Source organism: Thalassophryne amazonica, chromosome 9 (genome assembly GCF_902500255.1).
Source record: "Thalassophryne amazonica chromosome 9, fThaAma1.1, whole genome shotgun sequence".
NCBI lineage: Eukaryota > Metazoa > Chordata > Actinopteri > Batrachoidiformes > Batrachoididae > Thalassophryne > Thalassophryne amazonica.
Genome location: NC_047111.1, coordinates 114,200,181 through 114,222,467, shown reverse-complemented (window position 1 = coordinate 114,222,467; position 22,287 = coordinate 114,200,181). Strand labels below are relative to the sequence as shown.

At 40.4% G+C, this 22,287-nt stretch overlaps 1 protein-coding gene across 1 annotated transcript in view; it reads left to right on the top strand.

Moving 5' to 3' along the window:
• The first annotated feature begins 708 nt into the window (after positions 1-708).
• Positions 709-22,287, top strand: part of rnft1 (ring finger protein, transmembrane 1) — a 41,924-nt gene continuing 20,345 nt past the window's right edge. The window contains exons 1-5 of the mRNA XM_034179010.1: positions 709-914; positions 19,890-20,335; positions 20,427-20,503; positions 20,594-20,694; positions 20,914-21,067. Of these exons, the coding sequence (XP_034034901.1) occupies positions 889-914; positions 19,890-20,335; positions 20,427-20,503; positions 20,594-20,694; positions 20,914-21,067 (804 nt within the window). The 5' untranslated portion in view covers positions 709-888. The remainder of the gene's footprint in view (positions 915-19,889; positions 20,336-20,426; positions 20,504-20,593; positions 20,695-20,913; positions 21,068-22,287) is intronic.

Genomic DNA, 22,287 nt, shown 5'->3' with positions numbered 1-22,287 from the left:
AGTTTTACATCGAATACAACATAAAATCTACCAGAACAAGAGCTTTCACGTGACTCTAATCATAATCATAATCCATGTTGCCATGTTTGTTTATTATAAGCGACCTCTTTTTCATAAAGTCGGTCATGAGCACTAAACTTATTATTATTATTAAAACATTGTCTTTGTTTTCATTTTGACTTTTTGATTGATTTACGTAATTTTGTCAATATCCTAAAATTAATCTCAGTATTATTTCACATAGTTTTGAATTGTAAATTGTTTGTATGCCTTTTCGGTTATTTTATTTCAGGTCGTGTGTGTGTGTGTGTGTGTGTGTGTGTGTGTGTGTGTGTGTGTGTGTGTGTGTGTGTGTGTGTGTGTGTGTGTGTGTGTGTGTGTTTAACCCCATACGTTTTATTCCTTCTTTTGTTATCCTCGGAGATTTTTGTTTTTTGTATACTTTATGTATATTTTTATTGAATAAAATAAACGAAATCAAATCAAGTTTTGACTTGTGATTATTCATACGCGTAACACTGACGAGAGTTGGATAATGTTTGATTTAAATTAAATTAATTCTTATAAATTATCTTCAGCGAATGCGTTATTTCACAGACTTGTCAATGTTATCTTGTAGTGTTTTTACAACATCAAAAATGAAATAATACAGTCATAAATTCACTGAATCGTGTCGGACGACGTTTGTTTTGACGGCTTCTTTTCACAGACGTTTCTGCTTGTTTTTTTGCTTGAGATCCGGCAACACTGAGAAGTCAACATGTCTAAAGCATAAATCGTTAGCTTTCAGGCTAGCTGTTTAGTTTACTTTTTTTTTATTGGTTTTCTTTTAATTTTATTTAATTTGACCGCGGGGTCTTTGTGTTTAATGGGGGCGGAGAGTTTACCATGAAACTCCGGTTGCAGAATGACGGGTGAGTTGAAGCTTTAAGCCGCTTTAGCTATTATGCTAAACAGATCAGTTAGCATGTTAGCAGCCGCTGCTAATTTAATGTTGGTTGTGCTTCGAAAACACTGGCGTAAACTTCTGAAATAGCTTGTCAATTAAGTGAGAGTCAGAAAAAAAAAAAATCCTCCTGACTATCCTGACAACTGAAATATCGCTTGTCTGACCACGGTAGGATTCAACAAGGAAAAAAGTGATTTTTCTTTCTTCTTTTCTTTTTTTTTAATTAAATGTTAATTTTAAACATTTAGGGCTAACTATCACCCAATGATAATGCACCTCCATTTATAATAGAGGTGCTTCGCAACCTTTCCTACACACACATTGATGTGAGAAGAGAATTTATTGGCCTCCATGAAAGGCTGCCGGTTCTGACAGTCTCAGCCCCAGAGTGCTGAAGGGATGTGCGATCCAGCTGTGTGGGATTTTCCAGCACGTCTTCAACTTGAATCTGAGCCAGACTGTTGTTCCTGAGCGGTGGTCCCTGTGCCCAAGAAACAGAACCCCAACACACTTATTGACTACAGACCTGTGGCCCTTACATCACATGTTATGAAGTCACTTGAGGGGCTTGTCCTGAGTAGGGTTGGGTATCAAATACTGGTTCCTTTTAAGTACAGACAGTTGCCCAGTTCTGGATCACCTTTTTTAACGTCCTGCTATACGGAGCCATAATGCAACTGAATGTCCTTTAAGGTTATTGTTGTATTGGGCATTTGGATGTTATCTAGCTGAAGAAGTCTGGATGTGTAGCCCTTCTACTTAAAGTGTGAAGCCACATTATGTGTGGTGCAAATATTTGCTGGAAATGGATCACTTTGCCCGGTTCTGGATCACGACACTCTGTGTCACTTTGGGGTCATTCCTGGCATCTGGCTGGAGCCCTTCTAATGCAGAATGATACACACTGTGCCTGAGAAACTCTTTTGAACACAAAATGATATAAATTATACTTATTAAATGAGAGTTTACTTAGGGCCCTGTCCCACTGGCGTTTAGAAGGATTTGCATATGGATTGAGCACAGAATTGGCCCATATTCTCCAAACATCCGCAATATCCGTGTAACATGGCTGTATGAGTCGGCCGTCATCCGAACACACCTGTGATCATCCGCAGAGGCACGCATGTCCGCAGCCAGGATTTTTGAGCTGTTCAAAAATCTGGATGCGGATGACATCTGCCTTACATACTCCATATATACTCAATTCATACACAATACATACTCACTCTATGCGCTGTATATCTGCCGTTAACTGCTGATATCCGCAGCTGACAGGGATTTGCGGCTTGGCAGCGGACCGGGACAGTGTGTAAAACAGATATACTGCGTGCCCATCATGTCCACATCACAAACTAAAATATGTTGTAGCGAATGCATACAAATTGGCCATGAATAAAGTGTTTTAATTACATCTGCTTTGCAGCTGATTTGCGGACAATCTGTGAATGCATAACAAACACGTCACGTAAATCAATCAATTCAATCAATCAGTTTTATTTATATAGCGCCAAATCACAACAAACAGTTGCCCCAAGGCAAAAAGCAGTCCTACATATTTGTTTAATATGCGCTTTGAATGACATATCCTGATCAAAAATGACTCCAAGATTTCTCACAGTATTACTAGAGGTCAGGGTAATGCCATCCAGAGTAAAGATCTGGTTAGACACCATGTTTCTAAGATTTGTGGGGCCAAGTACAATAACTTCAGTTTTATCTGAGTTTAAAAGCAGGAAATGAGAGGTCATCCATGTCTTTATGTCTGTAAGACAATCCTGCAGTTTAGCTAATTGGTGTGTGTCCTCTGGCTTCATGGATAGATAAAGCTGGGTATCATCTGCGTAACAATGAAAATTTAAGCAATGCCGTCTAATAATACTGCCTAAGGGAAGCATGTATAAAGTGAATAAAATTGGTCCTAGCACAGAACCTTGTGGAACTCCATAATTAACCTTAGTCTGTGAAGAAGATTCCCCTTTTACAGGAACAAATTGTAATCTATTAGATAAATATGATTCAAACCACCGCAGCGCAGTGCCTTTAATACCTATGGCATGCTCTAATCTCTGTAATAAAATTTTATGGTCAACAATATCAAAAGCAGCACTGAGGTCTAACAGAACAAGCACAGAGATGAGTCTACTGTCTGAGGCCATAAGAAGATCATTTGTAACCTTCACTAATGCTGTTTCTGTACTATGATGAATTCTAAAACCTGACTGAAACTCTTCAAATAGACCATTCCTCTGCAGATGATCACTTAGCTGTTTTACAACTACCCTTTCAAGAATTTTTGAGAGAAAAGGAAGGTTAGAGATTGGCCTATAATTAGCTAAGATAGCTGGGTCAAGTGATGGCTTTTTAAGTAATGGTTTAATTACTGCCACCTTAAAAGCCTGTGGTACATAGCCAACTAATAAAGATAGATTGATCATATTTAATCAATCAATCAATTTTTTTATATAGCGCCAAATCACAACAAACAGTTGCCCCAAGGCGCTTTATATTGTAAGGCAAGGCCATACAATAATTATGTTATTAAGATTATTAAGATCGAAGCATTAAATAATGGTAGGGCTTCCTTGAGCAGCCTGGTAGGAATGGGGTCTAATAGACATGTTGATGGTTTGGAGGAAGTAACTAATGAAAATAACTCCGACAGAACAATCGGAGAGAAAGAGTCTAACCAAATACCGGCATCACTGAAAGCAGCCAAAGATAACGATACGTCTTTGGGATGGTTATGAGTAATTTTTTCTCTAATAGTTAAAATTTTATTATCAATCAATCAATTTTTTTTATATAGCACCAAATCACAACAAACAGTTGCCCCAAGGCACTTTATATTGTAAGGCAAGGCCATACAATAATTATGTAAAACCCCAACGGTCAAAACGACCCCCTGTGAGCAAGCACTTGGCTACAGTGGGAAGGAAAAACTCCCTTTTAACAGGAAGAAACCTCCAGCAGAACCAGGCTCAGGGAGGGGCAGTCTTCTGCTGGGACTGGTTGGGGCTGAGGGAGAGAACCAGGAAAAAGACATGCTGTGGAGGGGAGTAGAGATCGATCACTAATGATTAAATGCAGAGTGCATACAGAGCAAAAAGAGAAAGAAACAGTGCATCATGGGAACCCCCCAGCAGTCTACATCTATAGCAGCATAACTAAGGGATGGTTCAGGGTCACCTGATCCAGCCCTAACTATAAGCTTTAGCAAAAAGGAAAGTTTTAAGCCTAATCTTAAAAGTAGAGAGGGTGTCTGTCTCCCTGATCTGAATTGGGAGCTGGTTCCACAGGAGAGGAGCCTGAAAGCTGAAGGCTCTGCCTCCCATTCTACTCTTACAAACCCTAGGAACTACAAGTAAGCCTGCAGTCTGAGAGCGAAGTGCTCTATTGGGGTGATATGGTACTACGAGGTCCCTAAGATAAGATGGGACCTGATTATTCAAACCTTATAAGTAAGAAGAAGAATTTTAAATTCTATTCTAGAATTAACAGGAAGCCAATGAAGAGAGGCCAATATGGGTGAGATATGCTCTCTCCTTCTAGTCCCCGTCAGTACTCTAGCTGCAGCATTTTGAATTAACTGAAGGCTTTTTAGGGAACTTTTAGGACAACCTGATAATAATGAATTACAGTAGTCCAGCCTAGAGGAAATAAATGCATGAATTAGTTTTTCAGCATCACTCTGAGACAAGACCTTTCTGATTTTAGAGATATTGCGTAAATGCAAAAAAGCAGTCCTACATATTTGTTTAATATGCGCTTTGAATGACATATCCTGATCAAAAATGACTCCAAGATTTCTCACAGTATTACTAGAGGTCAGGGTAATGCCATCCAGAGTAAGGATCTGGTTAGACACCATGTTTCTAAGATTTGTGGGGCCAAGTACAATAACTTCAGTTTTATCTGAGTTTAAAAGCAGGAAATTAGAGGTCATCCATGTCTTTATGTCTGTAAGACAAAGAAAAGCAAATTAGCAAAGACTGAAAGACTTCTAGTGTAATGAAACTTATTCCCCACTGCTGGGTAGTCCATCAGAGTAAATGTAAATGGTATTAAGAAATGATCAGACAGAAGGGAGTTTTCAGGGAATACTGTTAAGTCTTCAATTTCCATACCATAAGTCAGAACAAGATCTAAGATATGATTAAAGTGGTGGGTGGACTCATTTACATTTTGAGCAAAGCCAGTTGAGTCTAATAATAGATTAAATGCAGTGTTGAGGCTGTCATTCTCAGCATCTGTGTGGATGTTAAAATCGCCCACTATAATTATCTTATCTGAGCTAAGCACTAAGTCAGACAAAAGGTCTGAAAATTCACAGAGAAACTCACAGTAACGACCAGGTGGACGATAGATAATAACAAATAAAACTGGTTTTTGGGACTTCCAATTTGGATGGACAAGACTAAGAGTCAAGCTTTCAAATGAATTAAAGCTCTGTCTGGGTTTTTGATTAATTAATAAGCTGGAATGGAAGATTGCTGCTAATCCTCCGCCTCGGCCCGTGCTACGAGCGTTCTGGCAGTTAGTGTGACTTGGGGGTGTTGACTCATTTAAACTAACATATTCATCCTGCTGTAACCAGGTTTCTGTAAGGCAGAATAAATCAATATTTTGATCAATTATTATATCATTTACTAACAGGGACTTAGAAGAGAGAGACCTAATGTTTAATAGACCACATTTAACTGTTTTAGTCTGTGGTGCAGTTGAAGGTGCTATATTATTTTTTCTTTTTGAATTTTTATGCTTAAATAGATTTTTGCTGGTTATTGGTGGTTTGGGAGCAGGCATCGTCTCTACGGGGATGGGGTAATGAGTGGTTGGCAGGGGGAGAGAAGCTGCAGAGAGGTGTGTAAGACTACAACTCTGCTTCCTGGTCCCAACCCTGGATAGTCACGGTTTGGAGGATTTAATGAAATTGGCCAGATTTCTAGAAATGAGAGCTGCTCCATCCAAAGTGGGATGGATGCCGTCTCTCCTAACAAGACCAGGTTTTCCCCAGAAGCTTTGCCAATTATCTATGAAGCCCACCTCATTTTTTGGACACCACTCAGACAGCCAGCAATTCTGGGAGAACATGCGGCTAAACATGTCACTCCCGGTCCGATTGGGGAGGGGCCCAGAGAAAACTACAGAGTCCGACATTGTTTTTGCAAAGTTACACACCGATTCAATGTTAATTTTAGTGACCTCCGATCCAAAGTACTATATGTGGCAGAAAGCGACATACCTGCCAGTCAGTGCCGGTCCGGCTGTGTAGATCCTAAAAGACGTAGCTGCTGCAATCCAGGACTTGATTTAACACCAACAAAAGGAAGAGTTGCTGTTTAGCCACAACTCACTCAAAAAAAAAAAAAAAATACCGTCTCACACCCCAAGCGGCTTCCCCCCTCCAGCTCCTCAAATTCATGAACAGTTAACCCTCGCATGACAACACTCTGTGATCAACTTGTCCAAGTCCTGCACTTGCTCCAGAGGCTGTATTGTTCGTGTGAATAGTGATGCCGAAAGGAGCGAGTGAGCTTATTTTATGACCGCAATGCAGATGCCACGCACGTGCAACATGTGCGCTATGCATTCATAATACACCCGTAATACTGCCGTGATAATCTCAAAGTGTCGGATCCATTTCCTCACTACATGCGTTATAGAACCGTGATTGTTCATATATTCGTTATATATTATTAATATATCCGTAATTCATACTGGGACATTTGTCATTTTTGGCCATTTTTGTTGCGGACGACAACAAATACCCGCAATTTGTATACTCAGTTCACGCGCAATTAATCCTCTCCCCAGTGGGACAAGGCACTTAGTTTTGAAAGGCACTGTTATATTTTTTTACGTGCAAAAAATGAAGTGTGGAGGTGAGATTTCTCCTGAATTCAAAAGTAAAAGCCCCCATGCCCATTTGTGATGTTGAGATGACCCCCAAAGTCCACACGGATCACAAGTACTGACACGAGGCTGCTGCTTCAGTGATCATATCTTAGATCTTGTTCTGACTTATGGTATGGAAATAGAAGACTTAACAGTATTCCTTGAAAACTCCCTTCTGTCTGATCATTTTTTAATAACATTTACATTTACTCTGATGGACTACCCAGCGGTAGGGAATAAGTTTCATTACACTAGAAGTCTTTCAGAAAGCGCTGTAACTAGGTTTAAGGATATGATTCCTTCTTTATGTTCTCTAATGCCATATAACAACACAGTGCAGAGTAGCTACCTAAACTCTGTAAGGGAGATAGAGTATCTCGTCAATAGTTTTACATCCTCATTGAAGACAACTTTGGATGCTGTAGCTCCTCTGAAAAAGAGAGCTTTAAATCAGAAGTGTCTGACTCCATGGTATAACTCTCAAACTCGTAGCTTAAAGCAGATAACCCGTAAGTTGGAGAGGAAATGGCGTCTCACTAATTTAGAAGATCTTCACTTAGCCTGGAAAAAGAGTCTGTTGCTCTATAAAAAAGCCCTCCGTAAAGCTAGGACATCTTTCTACTCATCACTAATTGAAGAAAATAAGAACAACCCCAGGTTTCTTTTCAGCACTGTAGCCAGGCTGACAAAGAGTCAGAGCTCTATTGAGCTGAGTATTCCATTATCTTTAACTAGTAATGAGTTCATGACTTTCTTTGCTAACAAAATTTTAACTATTAGAGAAAAAATTACTCATAACCATCCCAAAGACGTATCGTTATCTTTGGCTGCTTTCAGTGATGCCGGTATTTGGTTAGACTCTTTCTCTCCGATTGTTCTGTCTGAGTTATTTTCATTAGTTACTTCATCCAAACCATCAACATGTTTATTAGACCCCATTCCTACCAGGCTGCTCAAGGAAGCCCTACCATTATTTAATGCTTCGATCTTAAATATGATCAATCTATCTTTGTTAGTTGGCTATGTACCACAGGCTTTTAAGGTGGCAGTAATTAAACCATTACTTAAAAAGCCATCACTTGACCCAGCTATCTTAGCTAATTATAGGCCAATCTCCAACCTTCCTTTTCTCTCAAAAATTCTTGAAAGGGTAGTTGTAAAACAGCTAACTGATCATCTGCAGAGGAATGGTCTATTTGAAGAGTTTCAGTCAGGTTTTAGAATTCATCATAGTACAGAAACAGCATTAGTGAAGGTTACAAATGATCTTCTTATGGCCTCGGACAGTGGACTCATCTCTGTGCTTGTTCTGTTAGACCTCAGTGCTGCTTTTGATACTGTTGACCATAAAATTTTATTACAGAGATTAGAGCATGCCATAGGTATTAAAGGCACTGCGCTGCGGTGGTTTGAATCATATTTGTCTAATAGATTACAATTTGTTCATGTAAATGGGGAATCTTCTTCACAGACTAAAGTTAATTATGGAGTTCCACAAGGTTCTGTGCTAGGACCAATTTTATTCACTTTATATATGCTTCCCTTAGGCAGTATTATTAGACGGTATTGCTTAAATTTTCATTGTTACGCAGATGATACCCAGCTTTATCTATCCATGAAGCCAGAGGACACACACCAATTAGCTAAACTGCAGGATTGTCTTACAGACATAAAGACATGGATGACCTCTAATTTCCTGCTTTTAAACTCAGATAAAACTGAAGTTATTGTTCTTGGCCCCACAAATCTTAGAAACATGGTGTCTAACCAGATCCTTACTCTGGATGGCATTACCCTGACCTCTAGTAATACTGTGAGAAATCTTGGAGTCATTTTTGATCAGGATATGTCATTCAAAGCGCATATTAAACAAATATGTAGGACTGCTTTTTTGCATTTACGCAATATCTCTAAAATCAGAAAGGTCTTGTCTCAGAGTGATGCTGAAAAACTAATTCATGCATTTATTTCCTCTAGGCTGGACTATTGTAATTCATTATTATCAGGTTGTCCTAAAAGTTCCCTAAAAAGCCTTCAGTTAATTCAAAATGCTGCAGCTAGAGTGCTGACGGGGACTAGAAGGAGAGAGCATATCTCACCCATATTGGCCTCTCTTCATTGGCTTCCTGTTAATTCTAGAATAGAATTTAAAATTCTTCTTCTTACTTATAAGGTTTTGAATAATCAGGTCCCATCTTATCTTAGGGACCTCATAGTACCATATCACCCCAATAGAGCGCTTCGCTCTCAGACTGCAGGCTTACTTGTAGTTCCTAGGGTTTGTAAGAGTAGAATGGGAGGCAGAGCCTTCAGCTTTCAGGCTCCTCTCCTGTGGAACCAGCTCCCAATTCAGATCAGGGAGACAGACACCCTCTCTACTTTTAAGATTAGGCTTAAAACTTTCCTTTTTGCTAAAGCTTATAGTTAGGGCTGGATCAGGTGACCCTGAACCATCCCTTAGTTATGCTGCTATAGACGTAGACTGCTGGGGGGTTCCCATGATGCACTGTTTCTTTCTCTTTTTGCTCTGTATGCACCACTCTGCATTTAATCATTAGTGATCGATCTCTGCTCCCCTCCACAGCATGTCTTTTTCCTGGTTCTCTCCCTCAGCCCCAACCAGTCCCAGCAGAAGACTGCCCCTCCCTGAGCCTGGTTCTGCTGGAGGTTTCTTCCTGTTAAAAGGGAGTTTTTCCTTCCCACTGTAGCCAAGTGCTTGCTCACAGGGGGTCGTTTTGACCGTTGGGGTTTTACATCATTATTGTATGGCCTTGCCTTACAATATAAAGCGCCTTGGGGCAACTGTTTGTTGTGATTTGGCGCTATATAAAAAAAAAATTGATTGATTGATTGATTGATTGATTGATCCACAACCGGCAAATTTTCGCGTCGGAGATAAATGCGTGCAGGAATTAAACAGCAAGACATAACGCACTGACATTTTCTGCCCAAGTAAGTAAGTATTTTCCCACTCTAAAACCAAAAACACAGAATGGCTAACTCACCTTTGCTACGTCTTAAAGATCGTTACTTTCAAACTTGCAGGAATGAGTGAGTCAGAAAAGGCGGGCACACCACAGACACCGGGATGTTTTGATTCCTCTGCTGATCACAAGGATGGCTGGATCCGGTCAAGCTTGTGGTCGTTTGTAGACAAAACATCAGTCTTTCCATTGTTACCAAGTATTAGCTTATTCGTGCTGATTACGAGAAACAGAGGTGGAAATACTGCAGCAGTGATCCGGAACCGGCAATGATCCGGAACTGGGCAAGTGACTGTATCGTTAAGAAATGATTCGCTCAACCGACATCAATAGCCTTTTTGCTTAACATTTCCCTTATCGGTCCTTCATTTCGGGAAAATGGTCATTTCTCTACATTGACTGAAGACTGCAGTGGGTCTGCTTGAAGCTTGAAGCATTGAAGTAGCGCTTCGACTTGCTGTGGCTGGTTCTCTGCTTTGCTGGTTTTCAGAAGCAGCAGATCCGCAATGTTTTCATTAACCCCTCTCAAAGCCATTTAAATATGTCAGTGGTGAGTCCTTATGACATGACATGACAGCTTTATTTCAGACTCAGATCCATAAATAACACAAAACAAGTACAGTACAAAAATATTATGTGCAAACATTTCAGCCAGTGCTCACTCCGGCTAGAGGTATAGCGAGAGAAGCTCAGGGTGGGATTTACAAGGGCCAAAATAACGCTATTCCCAGATTCCTCCAGTCTATTCATAAATTTGAACATTAAATGTCTTGATATAGAAATCATTATACAGGGAGAAGGGGTGGGATTAGATAAATTTCAACTTCTTCTCAATCTGTTTTGAACTAACCTTAATTTTATATTGTCTGTTTTATTTTTTCTTTTATGTTCAGAATAAATCTTTTTAAAATCAGTCAATTCAATTTCAATCAATTTTTTTTTTTTTTTATATAGCGCCAAATCACAACAAACAGTTGCCCCAAGGCGCTTTATATTGTAAGGCAAGGCCATACAATAATTATGTAAAACCCCAACGGTCAAAACGACCCCCTGTGAGCAAGCACTTGGCTACAGTGGGAAGGAAAAACTCCCTTTTAACAGGAAGAAACCTCCAGCAGAACCAGGCTCAGGGAGGGGCAGTCTTCTGCTGGGACTGGTTGGGGCTGAGGGAGAGAACCAGGAAAAAGACATGCTGTGGAGGGGAGCAGAGATCGATCACTAATGATTAAATGCAGAGTGGTGCATACAGAGCAAAAAGAGAAAGAAACAGTGCATCATGGGAACCCCCCAGCAGTCTACGTCTATAGCAGCATAACTAAGGGATGGTTCAGGGTCACCTGATCCAGCCCTAACTATAAGCTTTAGCAAAAAGGAAAGTTTTAAGCCTAATCTTAAAAGTAGAGAGGGTGTCTGTCTCCCTGATCTGAATTGGGAGCTGGTTCCACAGGAGAGGAGCCTGAAAGCTGAAGGCTCTGCCTCCCATTCTACTCTTACAAACCCTAGAAACTACAAGTAAGCCTGCAGTCTGAGAGCGAAGTGCTCTATTGGGGTGATATGGTACTACGAGGTCCCTAAGATAAGATGGGACCTGATTATTCAAAACCTTATAAGTAAGAAGAAGAATTTTAAATTCTATTCTAGAATTAACAGGAAGCCAATGAAGAGAGGCCAATATGGGTGAGATATGCTCTCTCCTTCTAGTCCCCGTTAGTACTCTAGCTGCAGCATTTTGAATTAACTGAAGGCTTTTTAGGGAACTTTTAGGACAACCTGATAATAATGAATTACAATAGTCCAGCCTAGAGGAAATAAATGCATGAATTAGTTTTTCAGCATCACTCTGAGACAAGACCTTTCTAATTTTAGAGATATTGCGTAAATGCAAAAAAGCAGTCCTACATATTTGTTTAATATGCGCTTTGAATGACATATCCTGATCAAAAATGACTCCAAGATTTCTCACAGTATTACTAGAGGTCAGGGTAATGCCATCCAGAGTAAGGATCTGGTTAGACACCATGTTTCTAAGATTTGTGGGGCCAAGTACAATAACTTCAGTTTTATCTGAGTTTAAAAGCAGGAAATTAGAGGTCATCCATGTCTTTATGTCTGTAAGACAATCCTGCAGTTTAGCTAATTGGTGTGTGTCCTCTGGCTTCATGGATAGATAAAGCTGGGTATCATCTGCGTAACAATGAAAATTTAAGCAATACCGTCTAATAATACTGCCTAAGGGAAGCATGTATAAAGTGAATAAAATTGGTCCTAGCACAGAACCTTGTGGAACTCCATAATTAACTTTAGTCTGTGAAGAAGATTCCCAATTTACATGAACACATTGTAATCTATTAGACAAATATGATTCAAACCACTGCAGCGCAGTGCCTTTAATACCTATGGCATGCTCTAATCTCTGTAATAAAATTTTATGGTCAACAGTATCAAAAGCAGCACTGAGGTCTAACAGAACAAGCACAGAGATGAGTCCACTGTCCGAGGCCATAAGAAGATCATTTGTAACCTTCACTAATGCTGTTTCTGTACTATAATGAATTCTAAAACCTGACTGAAACTCTTCAAATAGACCATTCCTCTGCAGATGATCAGTTAGCTGTTTTACAACTACCCTTTCAAGAATCCCTGTGCATGGGACGTACTCACTCCTGCAGTGACAAACATCTGGCTGGCACTGCCCCCTCTGGGTATTTTTAAAAGGATGTGCATAGATAGCATCATTATATGCAACTTGCAGCCTCTGAATGCTAGATTTCTTGTAGCTTGACCATAAATGGGCACAGTAGAGTGGTGTACAGTATGCTTTAAACAGGGCTAATTTCACCTGTTAGCAAACTGTTAGTAACAATGTGGTGAGCTTTGTCTCCTGCACTCATGCCCAAGCACATGCCATGACAGTTATAAGAAAGGACCCGAATGGACATACTCATAGTGTTGAATTGACACCGATGGACACATTTACTTCTCCTACAGGAGGCACATTATTTGACTCAACAGCACTGGCCTTGCGTGGTTCATAATAATGCTGTACTAGGACCCCCTCAGGCCATAACTACGGAGTGTACATTTCACTGACATCATTACATTCAACAGTCACTTTGAAAGATCCAAATCTACTACGTACATTGTGAATTTTCTGGCACATGACCGCTTTAAGTTTGCTTTTAAGATATTCAGAAAGCGTCTCCGGCTCCAGGTCTGGGGAGAATTTGGTAGCAAACACACTGATTAATTTTGTTTTTACCGTCTGTATAGTACTCACAGCACCAATGCCAACGATAGATACAGGTCCAGACCTCTTTCTTCCACTGGCAATAGCTTGCCAGTGGAAGAAGAAGCTTGCCACCTTCATCGACGTCCCGCAAAGGTTTCTGACGAGGTTGCCCATCTTTAACAACTTTACTCCATTACGGGGAGCCAGTCGTAGACACTGACCCTGCAGGATATTTTCCCGTTGCAGCAGTTCCCACGTTGAGGCCAACGGTTGTGACCGCCGTCTCATCACAGCACACCCCTGTGCTCAGGACTGGCTCAGCCATAGATCCCAGGCTAGTTCTAGCGACTCCATGCATGACCAGACAGCACGGTGCACTTCCCCTGCACCTCCAGGTGGTCATGCTGGGCAAGGTGATCAGCAGCTCCTGGTTCCAGGGTATACAGAGAAGCATCCCCTGCTGGCGCAACAGACCACCGGCACTCCAGTACAGTCACCCGGCGTTTAATTTCCTCAGCTCCGGCCCGAACTTGCTCACATACGCTTGTCTGGAGCTGTTATGTGCTTCACAGCACCCACCTCAGCGTGCAGCCGCTCCATTCTCTATAGCAAACAGGATACATCCAACCTGGAGAACGTCACTGGTGGCAGTTCATCCAGTTCATCCAGGTAATGGGATGCAAATCTAGGGATATTCTCCTCACATTCATTCAGTACATTAAGGCAGAGTTTTATATTGTTTGAATCTTTGAGCTGTCCTTTATGAACAACGCAATGCTGCGTAGTAGCGGAGCAGAGCTCAAACAAAACTCTTGGGGGCTTCAATAGCCTCAAAGTCAAACATGTTTGTTGCCAATAACACGATCTCATCCTGGCTTAAAGTCTTAATCTTGACAGCTAGGAAATTAAGTAGATCATCCTCCACAATTACCCTACCATCAGTCATCTTGTATATCTCTGATTTTGATCGAGACCGTTTAAATGCCAGAGCAACACCGGCCGCACCTGCAGTGCTCAGCATGATGGCTCAACTGTTTGTGGGGATTAAAGTCATGAACTGGGACTCTTATCTTGTTGCGGGCAGGAAAGGAGAATTGTCCTGGCTGTTCCACTGCGGAATTTTACTCGATGGTTCTCTGCTGTGAGCACCAGCCAGTGCGTAAACTGAAGTTGTCCATCAGGTAAAGGAAATAATAATAATAATAATAATAATAATAATAATAATAATAGTATCCTTTGTTTTATGGGACTAAGTGCACAGCTCCAAAGAGCCGCACAGATTTTGGTCAGAATTCATAGCTTCAGAGCGAATCTCTGTTTTAAATCCAAACATTATAATTAGGGTTGGGAATCGAGAACCGGTTCTTTTTGAGAATCGTTAAGAAATTATTTGATCCACCGACATCAGTAGCCTTTTTGTTTGATGATTCCCTTTTTGGTCCTTCAGAGCGGCCATTGTTTTTGAAGGTGTTTTATTGGGAAAACTGTCAGTTCTCTACAATTTTATGTCTAGAGATCAAGGATCCAGTGACGTTCAGCGCAGCTGGCAGCAGCTGGTCTGCTCTGTGTCAGCCTGATCCTGACAGATCTTGGAAGCTAAGCAGTGCAGCATCTGGTTAGTACTTGGATGGGAGATCTCTTTGGAACACCAGCAGCTGTGTGTGTTTCTCCAGGTAAAACTGTCTGGAGTTGCGTCAGGAAGGGCATCCAGTGTAAAACTTGTCACATACCAATGCGGATCTGGCTGTGTCCGCTGGAGCGACCCCAAACAAAACTGGAGCAGCTGAATGGACAACAAGTTCAGCGCAGCCAGCTGCAAGAGCTCAGCTCAGAGTCTATGGAGTTACATTTGTGTCATTAATATCTGAAAGTTAAATGCTTTTGACAAAAACTACAGATTTTGTTTATTTCTGTCCAGAGAACAAGGATCCATCATGTACAGATTTTATTTATGTCCAGAGATCAAGGATCCATCATCTACATCAAGGATCCAGTGACCATGTACAGATTTTATTGATTTTTATTTATGTCCAGAGATCCAGGATCCAGTGACCAGTTTCCTATTTATTTACTTTAAGTCTCAATAATATGTTGTTGACATAGAAAACCTGTAAAGCCTGCTTTTAGTTCACAGAAAATTCACAAGAGGGAATTTGATAAGGAAATCGATAAAGAATCTGATCGATAAGTGGAATCGATAATGTTAAAATATTGTTAAAATATTATCAATACCTCTCCCTATCCCTGAGGCATCTCTGTACAGTTGTGGAATCATTGCTGGACTCCCTGCAGTTTGCGTATCAGCCCAACAGGGGAGTGGAAGATGCCATCATCTTCATGCTGAACAGAGCTTATTCTCACCTGGAAGATGCAAGCAGCACTGTGAGAGTCATGTTCTTTGACTTCTCCAGTGCCTTCAACGCCATCTGGCCTGACTTACTTAGCGATAAGCTACATGAAGGTGGAGGCTCCACTAGTAGCCTGGATTACTAACTACCTACAGGCTGCCCACAGTATGTGAGGCTTTGGGACATAGCATCTGATACCATCTAGATCACGTGGAAATCACAGGGGGCGGTCTTGTCTCCCTTCCTGTTCACACTCTACCGTGCAGACTTAAGATTCTGGTCACAGTCCTGCCATCTGCAGAGGTTTTCGGACCAGGAGGCTGAGTACAGGAGTTTGGTGGACAGGTTTGTGGAGTGTTGTGGACTCAACCACCTGCAGCTCAGTGTGTCTAAGACAAAGGAGCTGGTGATGGACTTCAGAAGACCCATCTGAACCCAGTACTGGGTTCAGAGCAACGTCTCTACGAGGTCTGTCCAAAAAGTATCAGACCTTTTTATTTTTTTCAAAAACCATATGGATTTGAATCGTGTGCTTGCATGAGCCAACCTTGAACCTTCATGCGCATGCGTGATTTTTTTCACGCCATCGGTTGCATCATTCCCCTGTGAGCAGGCTTTGTGTGAGCACTGGTCCTCCCCCCTCGTTGGATTTTCATTGCGAGGAAAATGTCTGAACGATTTGGAGCTTTGCTGCATCAAATTTTTCCAGAAACTATGAGAGACAGCCAGGTGGAAACCATTCAGAAGATTCAGACGGCTTTCGGTGACGATCCTATGGGCATCACACAGATTAAGGAGTGTTACAACCGGTTTAAAGCACCCTCCGCCATTGTGCGCCGCGCTCCGAGCGGCCATCGACAGGCTGAAACGACCAGATCATTTCCAAAGTGAACGCTGTGTTGATCCGGGACGTCGTCTGACTACCAGAGAAATTGCAAAAGAGGTGGACATAGCACTTTTTCGGCACATTCCACTGTTACAGGAGATTTTGTAATGAAAGACTTGCGGAAGTTGGAAGTCTCACAGGAGATGTTGTGATATGTCCAGCTCTTACACAATTCCTCGGATACTCACTCGACTGAAAAGCCACACAAAGCCATCTGAATCTTCCGAATGGTTTCCACCTGGCTGTCTCTCACAGTTTCTGGAAAAATTTGATTCAGCGCTGCTCCAATCGTTCAGACATTTTCCTCGCAATGAAAATCCAACGAGGGGGGAGGACCAGTGCTCACTCAAAGCCTACTCTCAGGCGAATGACGCAACCGACAGGCGTGAAAAAAATCACGCATGCGCACGAAGGTTCAAGGTTGGCTCATGCAAGCACATGTGATTCAAATCCATAAGGTTTTTGAAAAAAATAAAAAGGTCTGATACTTTCTGGACAGACCTCGTATTTGCCAAAGATCTCTAGTTTTGTCTCACCTGACAAAAGGACATGCTTCCTGTATGCATTATCTTTCTTCAGATTGCCCTTAGCATACTTCAGGCTGGCTTGAAGGTGTCTCTTCTGCAGAAGTAGAGGTTTTTTTTGTTTTTTTTTTTTTTCTTCTTGTTCTGCAACCTCGCAGTCCATTTCTTGTATGATTGTCTTTGACACTATAATTCCCGACTTGGCTAAGTCATTTACTAGTGTTTTGACGGTTGTTCTGGGGTCTTTAGACACATCTTTCATTTTTTTTTTTTTTTTTTAGGCTCTGAAATTTTTCACTTCCTACCTCTGCCAGGCTTGTTCTGTACTGTGTGGCTCTCTTTAAGTTTCTTCATGATACTTCTCACTCCAGTTCTTGACACTTGGAAATGCTGTGATAACTCTTCCTGGTTTGAGCATCAACAATTATTTTTCTCAAGTCTAAACTGATTTCTTTAGTTTTTGGCGTGATTCTTTCTCAAGTGACAGCTCAAACCCTTCCTATAACGTTTTTATACTGTGTGTACGTTTGAAGATACCCTCATTTTAATTTTACAAGCTTTGAGTATTACAAAGTTAAAGCACATCATTGCACAACATTGGTTTGGGCTATGGTTCAATAAACAGGTCAGTTCTTAAGGGGGTTAATAGTTTTGACTTTGGCAGTTTTTGTTTTTTGTGAAATAATTTTGTTTCTGTGTGTAAAATAAGATATTGTAAACATCCAAAATTAAACTAAGATGTTTACAAATGTTAAATTCCTTGCTGTATTTAAAAAAGACACTTGGGAAAATTTTGAAGAAAATGTACACACTTTGAAATCGAGGGCCTCGGGGCCTCATTTACTAAGGTTGTGTATGCACAAAAACATTGCGTAGGCCATCTTTCACGCTTGCATTTCGATTTACTAAAAGTGAAATGAACCAGAGAATGTCTGTTTCCCCACACCAGTTTCATTTAAGGCATACATATGTTTCTGGTGCATTTTTGTAATTTTGCAGCACTTAGAGGCAAAGCATTGAAATTGCAAGTATCAAGTATTAAGAATTGTATTTTTAGAGGTATCTCAGAGGCATTGAAATTTTGCTATTTTCATGCTATATGAGGCTATACTAACTAAAGCTTGAAAATCACCTGTGGAGGGTATCTTGAATTTCTAAGTGAGTGCCAGGAGGATTCATCAGGACTTTTGATATGCTGTTTAGGATGGGTTGGGGCACCAATAAGCTTTAGTTTAATGGTGTTTTAAAGTTTTATATAGCGTTGTATAGCAGAAAATAGCAAAATTTCAATGATTTTTAGCTACCTCTAAAAATTAATTTATACAAACAATTTTACACAGCATGTTTTTTTCATCAAAAGACTGTACAACAAAAAGGTTCAAACAATAAACTCACGCACATTTTGAACAATATATACAAAATGGTCTATGTGTTTTTTGTCTTCATGGTAAAAGCAACAGAGTTATCCAGTAACATTTACATGCAAACTAGTGGAGCAATCCTGATAGTTACACACTCTGTTTGAGCATGTGATGATTGTCATCAGAGGCTCTCTGTCTGCTCCGTCTGCTTTCAGTGATCGCTATGTGTAATGGCGCTTGGAGCACCCAGGGGGCTATTCAAACGGGCCAACTAGTAACATATCGCTCCTGAAAACGATCTTTGGCTTTTCATGTGAGGTGAATTTATCCTACAATTGGATTTTGGTGAACATTGTACACTCACATTGAGCATGTCATCACACAGCTTCTATGAGGAGTACAAAGATGGCCGATGGCTGGCTCGAAAGTCCGCGGAGTTAACTTTTCAGCAAAAAAAAAAAAAAAAAAAAAAAAAGAGTAAGTTTCTATCTCATATCATTAAAAAGTTATTTATAATTTAGTAAGGCTTGGTCTTAGCCATCGTATACGACGGCGTCGGCCCCAGACACGACCATTATTACTACACAGTTTTTATTTTGCTTGAACATGACCAACAATATTGCTTGGCTTTTGTAACAAACAGCTTCTGAGTTATTTGCTTGTATCAAGTACATCAGGGCCTGCACAAGTTCAGCACTTGGAAGAAATTATTTTAAATTTTGAGAACATTTATTTTGTGGATCTCAAAACTAGAGCTACAATTTTGCCAGAAGGTACACCCAAGATGCAAGCCTAGATTTGATGTTTTGATACACTTGTTGTTGGGTCAGTGACTGAACTTTCTTCTCTTGAACACTAGATGGCACACCCACTCTGAATGCATGAACTGTTTTCAGGACAGAGGCATTTCCTCATTTCCAAAATGCATCAAGAACCCCCACCCCACAAAGTACTTAATTTACTCATATTTGAAGTCAGTCTGGGTAAGTTGTCATTCCCTGATGTGTTATTTAACACAGCAGCTTTTTTATGAGCTATACGGGTTTACGCCTCTAAAATGTTATTGGCAAAAATGTTAAATTAATTGAAAGCAAGAATAATTCACAAAAAAGTACTTATGTTATAATATTTAATATCAAACGTTTCTGCATGTTTCTGTCAAAGTCTAAGATAATAAAATAAATGATCTCGAAAAGGTTATAAATAATGCTGAAAAGATTAAAAACACAAAATATTTCATCATGGATATATAGCATTTGCTCTCAACTTCAAAAATGCCACAACCACACAGTACCTTTTAATCCAGTGAGGAAGAGGCCTGTGTTTCCCAATTTAACACTGTGACACTGACTGAATGTAAATTTAAACATGGTAGCTTAGTTTTTCTGTCATAATGACAGTTTTGCTTTTCCAACATTTTTAAATGGGATTGCATAACTTTTCTTTGACAGAAGAAATGAAATCTAAATATAAAAAAAACAATGTTTTAACAAAAGCTGCCTGAACCGGAACTGACTTGTCAAACCTGCTCTTTTAAAATGAAATCTGAATAAATAAATAAATACTTTCTGGATTGATGATAACCATAAACATTTTCAATACTGGCGCTGATAATCAGTGGACCCCTAGTTTTTACAAGTAGTTAAGGTTGATTCTGGACATACAGTGCAGCTGATGCTACATGGTTTTGTTTTTTTTTTTATGTCAAAACAGTGAATCCCAAAGAGTGGTGAAACTGAGGGAGTCTCCTGCTACGATGCAGCCGAATTCAAGTGAGCATGGAGCTCATTCAGGGAATGATTTATCCCTAAATCCAGAGCTTCTCACCAGAACACCAGTCACCGGTCCTACTGGTGGCCTCGACCGTAATGATGTACGGATACCCATCACCAGCAGGTCCGGGGAGTCCAGCGGAGGTCCATCCTCCAGGAGGTCCAGAGTCAACTCCCACGGCCACTCCCACTCACATGCACATGGACATAACAGAGCTCAGCTCCACTCGCATTCAGAGCCAGGGCTTAACCCGCCTGACTCTGAGGTGGACTCGGGGGAGCCAACCACCTCCTTTTCAGAGCTTCGTTGTCTCTTCCGCTGGCTGCAGAAGAGTCTTCCTTTCCTCGTCATACTGTGTGCTAAACTAGTTATTCAGCATACACTTGGTAAGTCAATTAATTCTAATGATATGTATATGTTTTTTTTTATACATTAATCATTTGATGAGCTCATGTCTCTCTCTGTTTTCACTTTTAGGCCTAGCAGTTGGAGTTGGCCTCTTCACAACTTTTCTATATGTGAATAAAAGTATTCAAACTCAAGTATTTCTTCAGGTAAGCCAAAAAAAGGTCAACATCTTTATTTAATTTTTTTATGACAGTTCTTTTACTTAAAACAGTTTTTTTTTTTTTTTTTGTCCTCAGGATCGTCACTCAAAGCTGCGGTGCATGTGGTTGCTTTTATTCCTGATCTTTTCCACTCTTCTGCTTTACTACACCTTTGTCACTGAGACACTTTACTGCTGGTACGTCTGAGTTACATTTGTGTCTGTGACTCCATTATGTTCCATGTACGAATATTTCTAATTTGATATTTCTGTTATTATCAAAATGCTGGGGTGTCTAAAGTTTTATGCAGTAATGCATGTTTGTAGGAATAAAGCTGGCCCTCAAATAAAAAGTGCTACAGTGACAAACCAGATATCTTGAGCGGTGTGCTAACATGGACGTTTGCCTTCTCTCAGCCTCGTTCTCCTCCGCCCGACCATTGACCCGCTGACCTTCTGGGAGGTTCTGTGGGCTGTTGGCATCACAAACTTCATAATAAAGTTCCTCTGTATGGGGATTAAGTGCCTTATTCTGCTGCTGCCCTCTTCATTGGTGACCTACAGAACCCAGGTAAGAACACTGGAATTGTTTGGGAGAGATTTTTTTATTTTTTTGGGGACTTTATGTCCATTTATGTTGAGATTTTTTTTATTTGTTAAAAATAAATAGCTATTAAGAGAAAATGTTTGGGGGGGATTGAAAGTTATAGGTAGATGTTAGTTATTATTTATTGACAACTTAACCAAATGATTTATTGAATAATTAGAAAATAATCAATAGATGACTGGATCACACAACTAGTTGTTAGTTGCAACCTTAAATCAGATGTAGGGTTGGGTATCGAGAACTGGTTCTTTGCGGGTATTGTTAAGAAATGATTCGATCCACTGATCTCAATAGTCTTTATGCTTAAAGATTCCCTTATTGGTCCTTCAGAGCAGCCGTTGTTTTTGAGGGTGTTTGTCGGGAAAATAATCATTCCTCTACGTTGATTGCAGACCCTGCATCGGGTCTGTAATCAACCGTTTCTGCAGCACGACTCCAGTTTGAAGCGTGAACCAATGAAGCAATGCTTCGAGCCGCTGGCTCGTTGGTTCTTTGATTCACTTTTGATTTTTGATTCATGCCTTTCAGAAGTGGCAAGTCCACTTCTTAACTCCTCTCATAGCCATTAAAATATGTCAATCGTGAGTCACATTTGTGTGGATTAAAGTCACTAACTGGGACTCTTGTTGCAGTCAAGAAATGAGAATAGTCCTCCGTTTCGTTGTTACAGCTCCAAACGCTGCACAGCTCTCTGCCGAGACAGTCCGGTCGGAATTAATAACTTCAAAATGAATTGCCGCTTTAAATCAAATGACACCTCTTTCTAAACGCCGTAATACAGACAATAAACTACAATCCACTAAAACGTTTTTTCCTCCCAAAATGAGATGTCCTGCATTCTTTATGAATTACATCCTGATGTGCAGCACAGCCAGCTGTATGAGCTCAGCTTGGATGTATGGAAAGACATTCATGCCAGTAATGTCTGAAAGGAAATGCTTTTAACAAAAACTACAGATTTTATTTCTATTTATGTCCAGAGATCAAGAATCCACCATGTAGAGTTTATTATGTCCAGAGTTTAAGGATCCAGTGACCAATTTCACATTTATTTACTTTAAGACTCAATAAAATGTTGTTGACATAGAAAACCTGTAAAGCCTTGTAGTACACAGAAAATTCACAAGAGGTATCGATAAGGAATCGGATCGATACGCAGAATCGATAATGGTATCTATCGATAA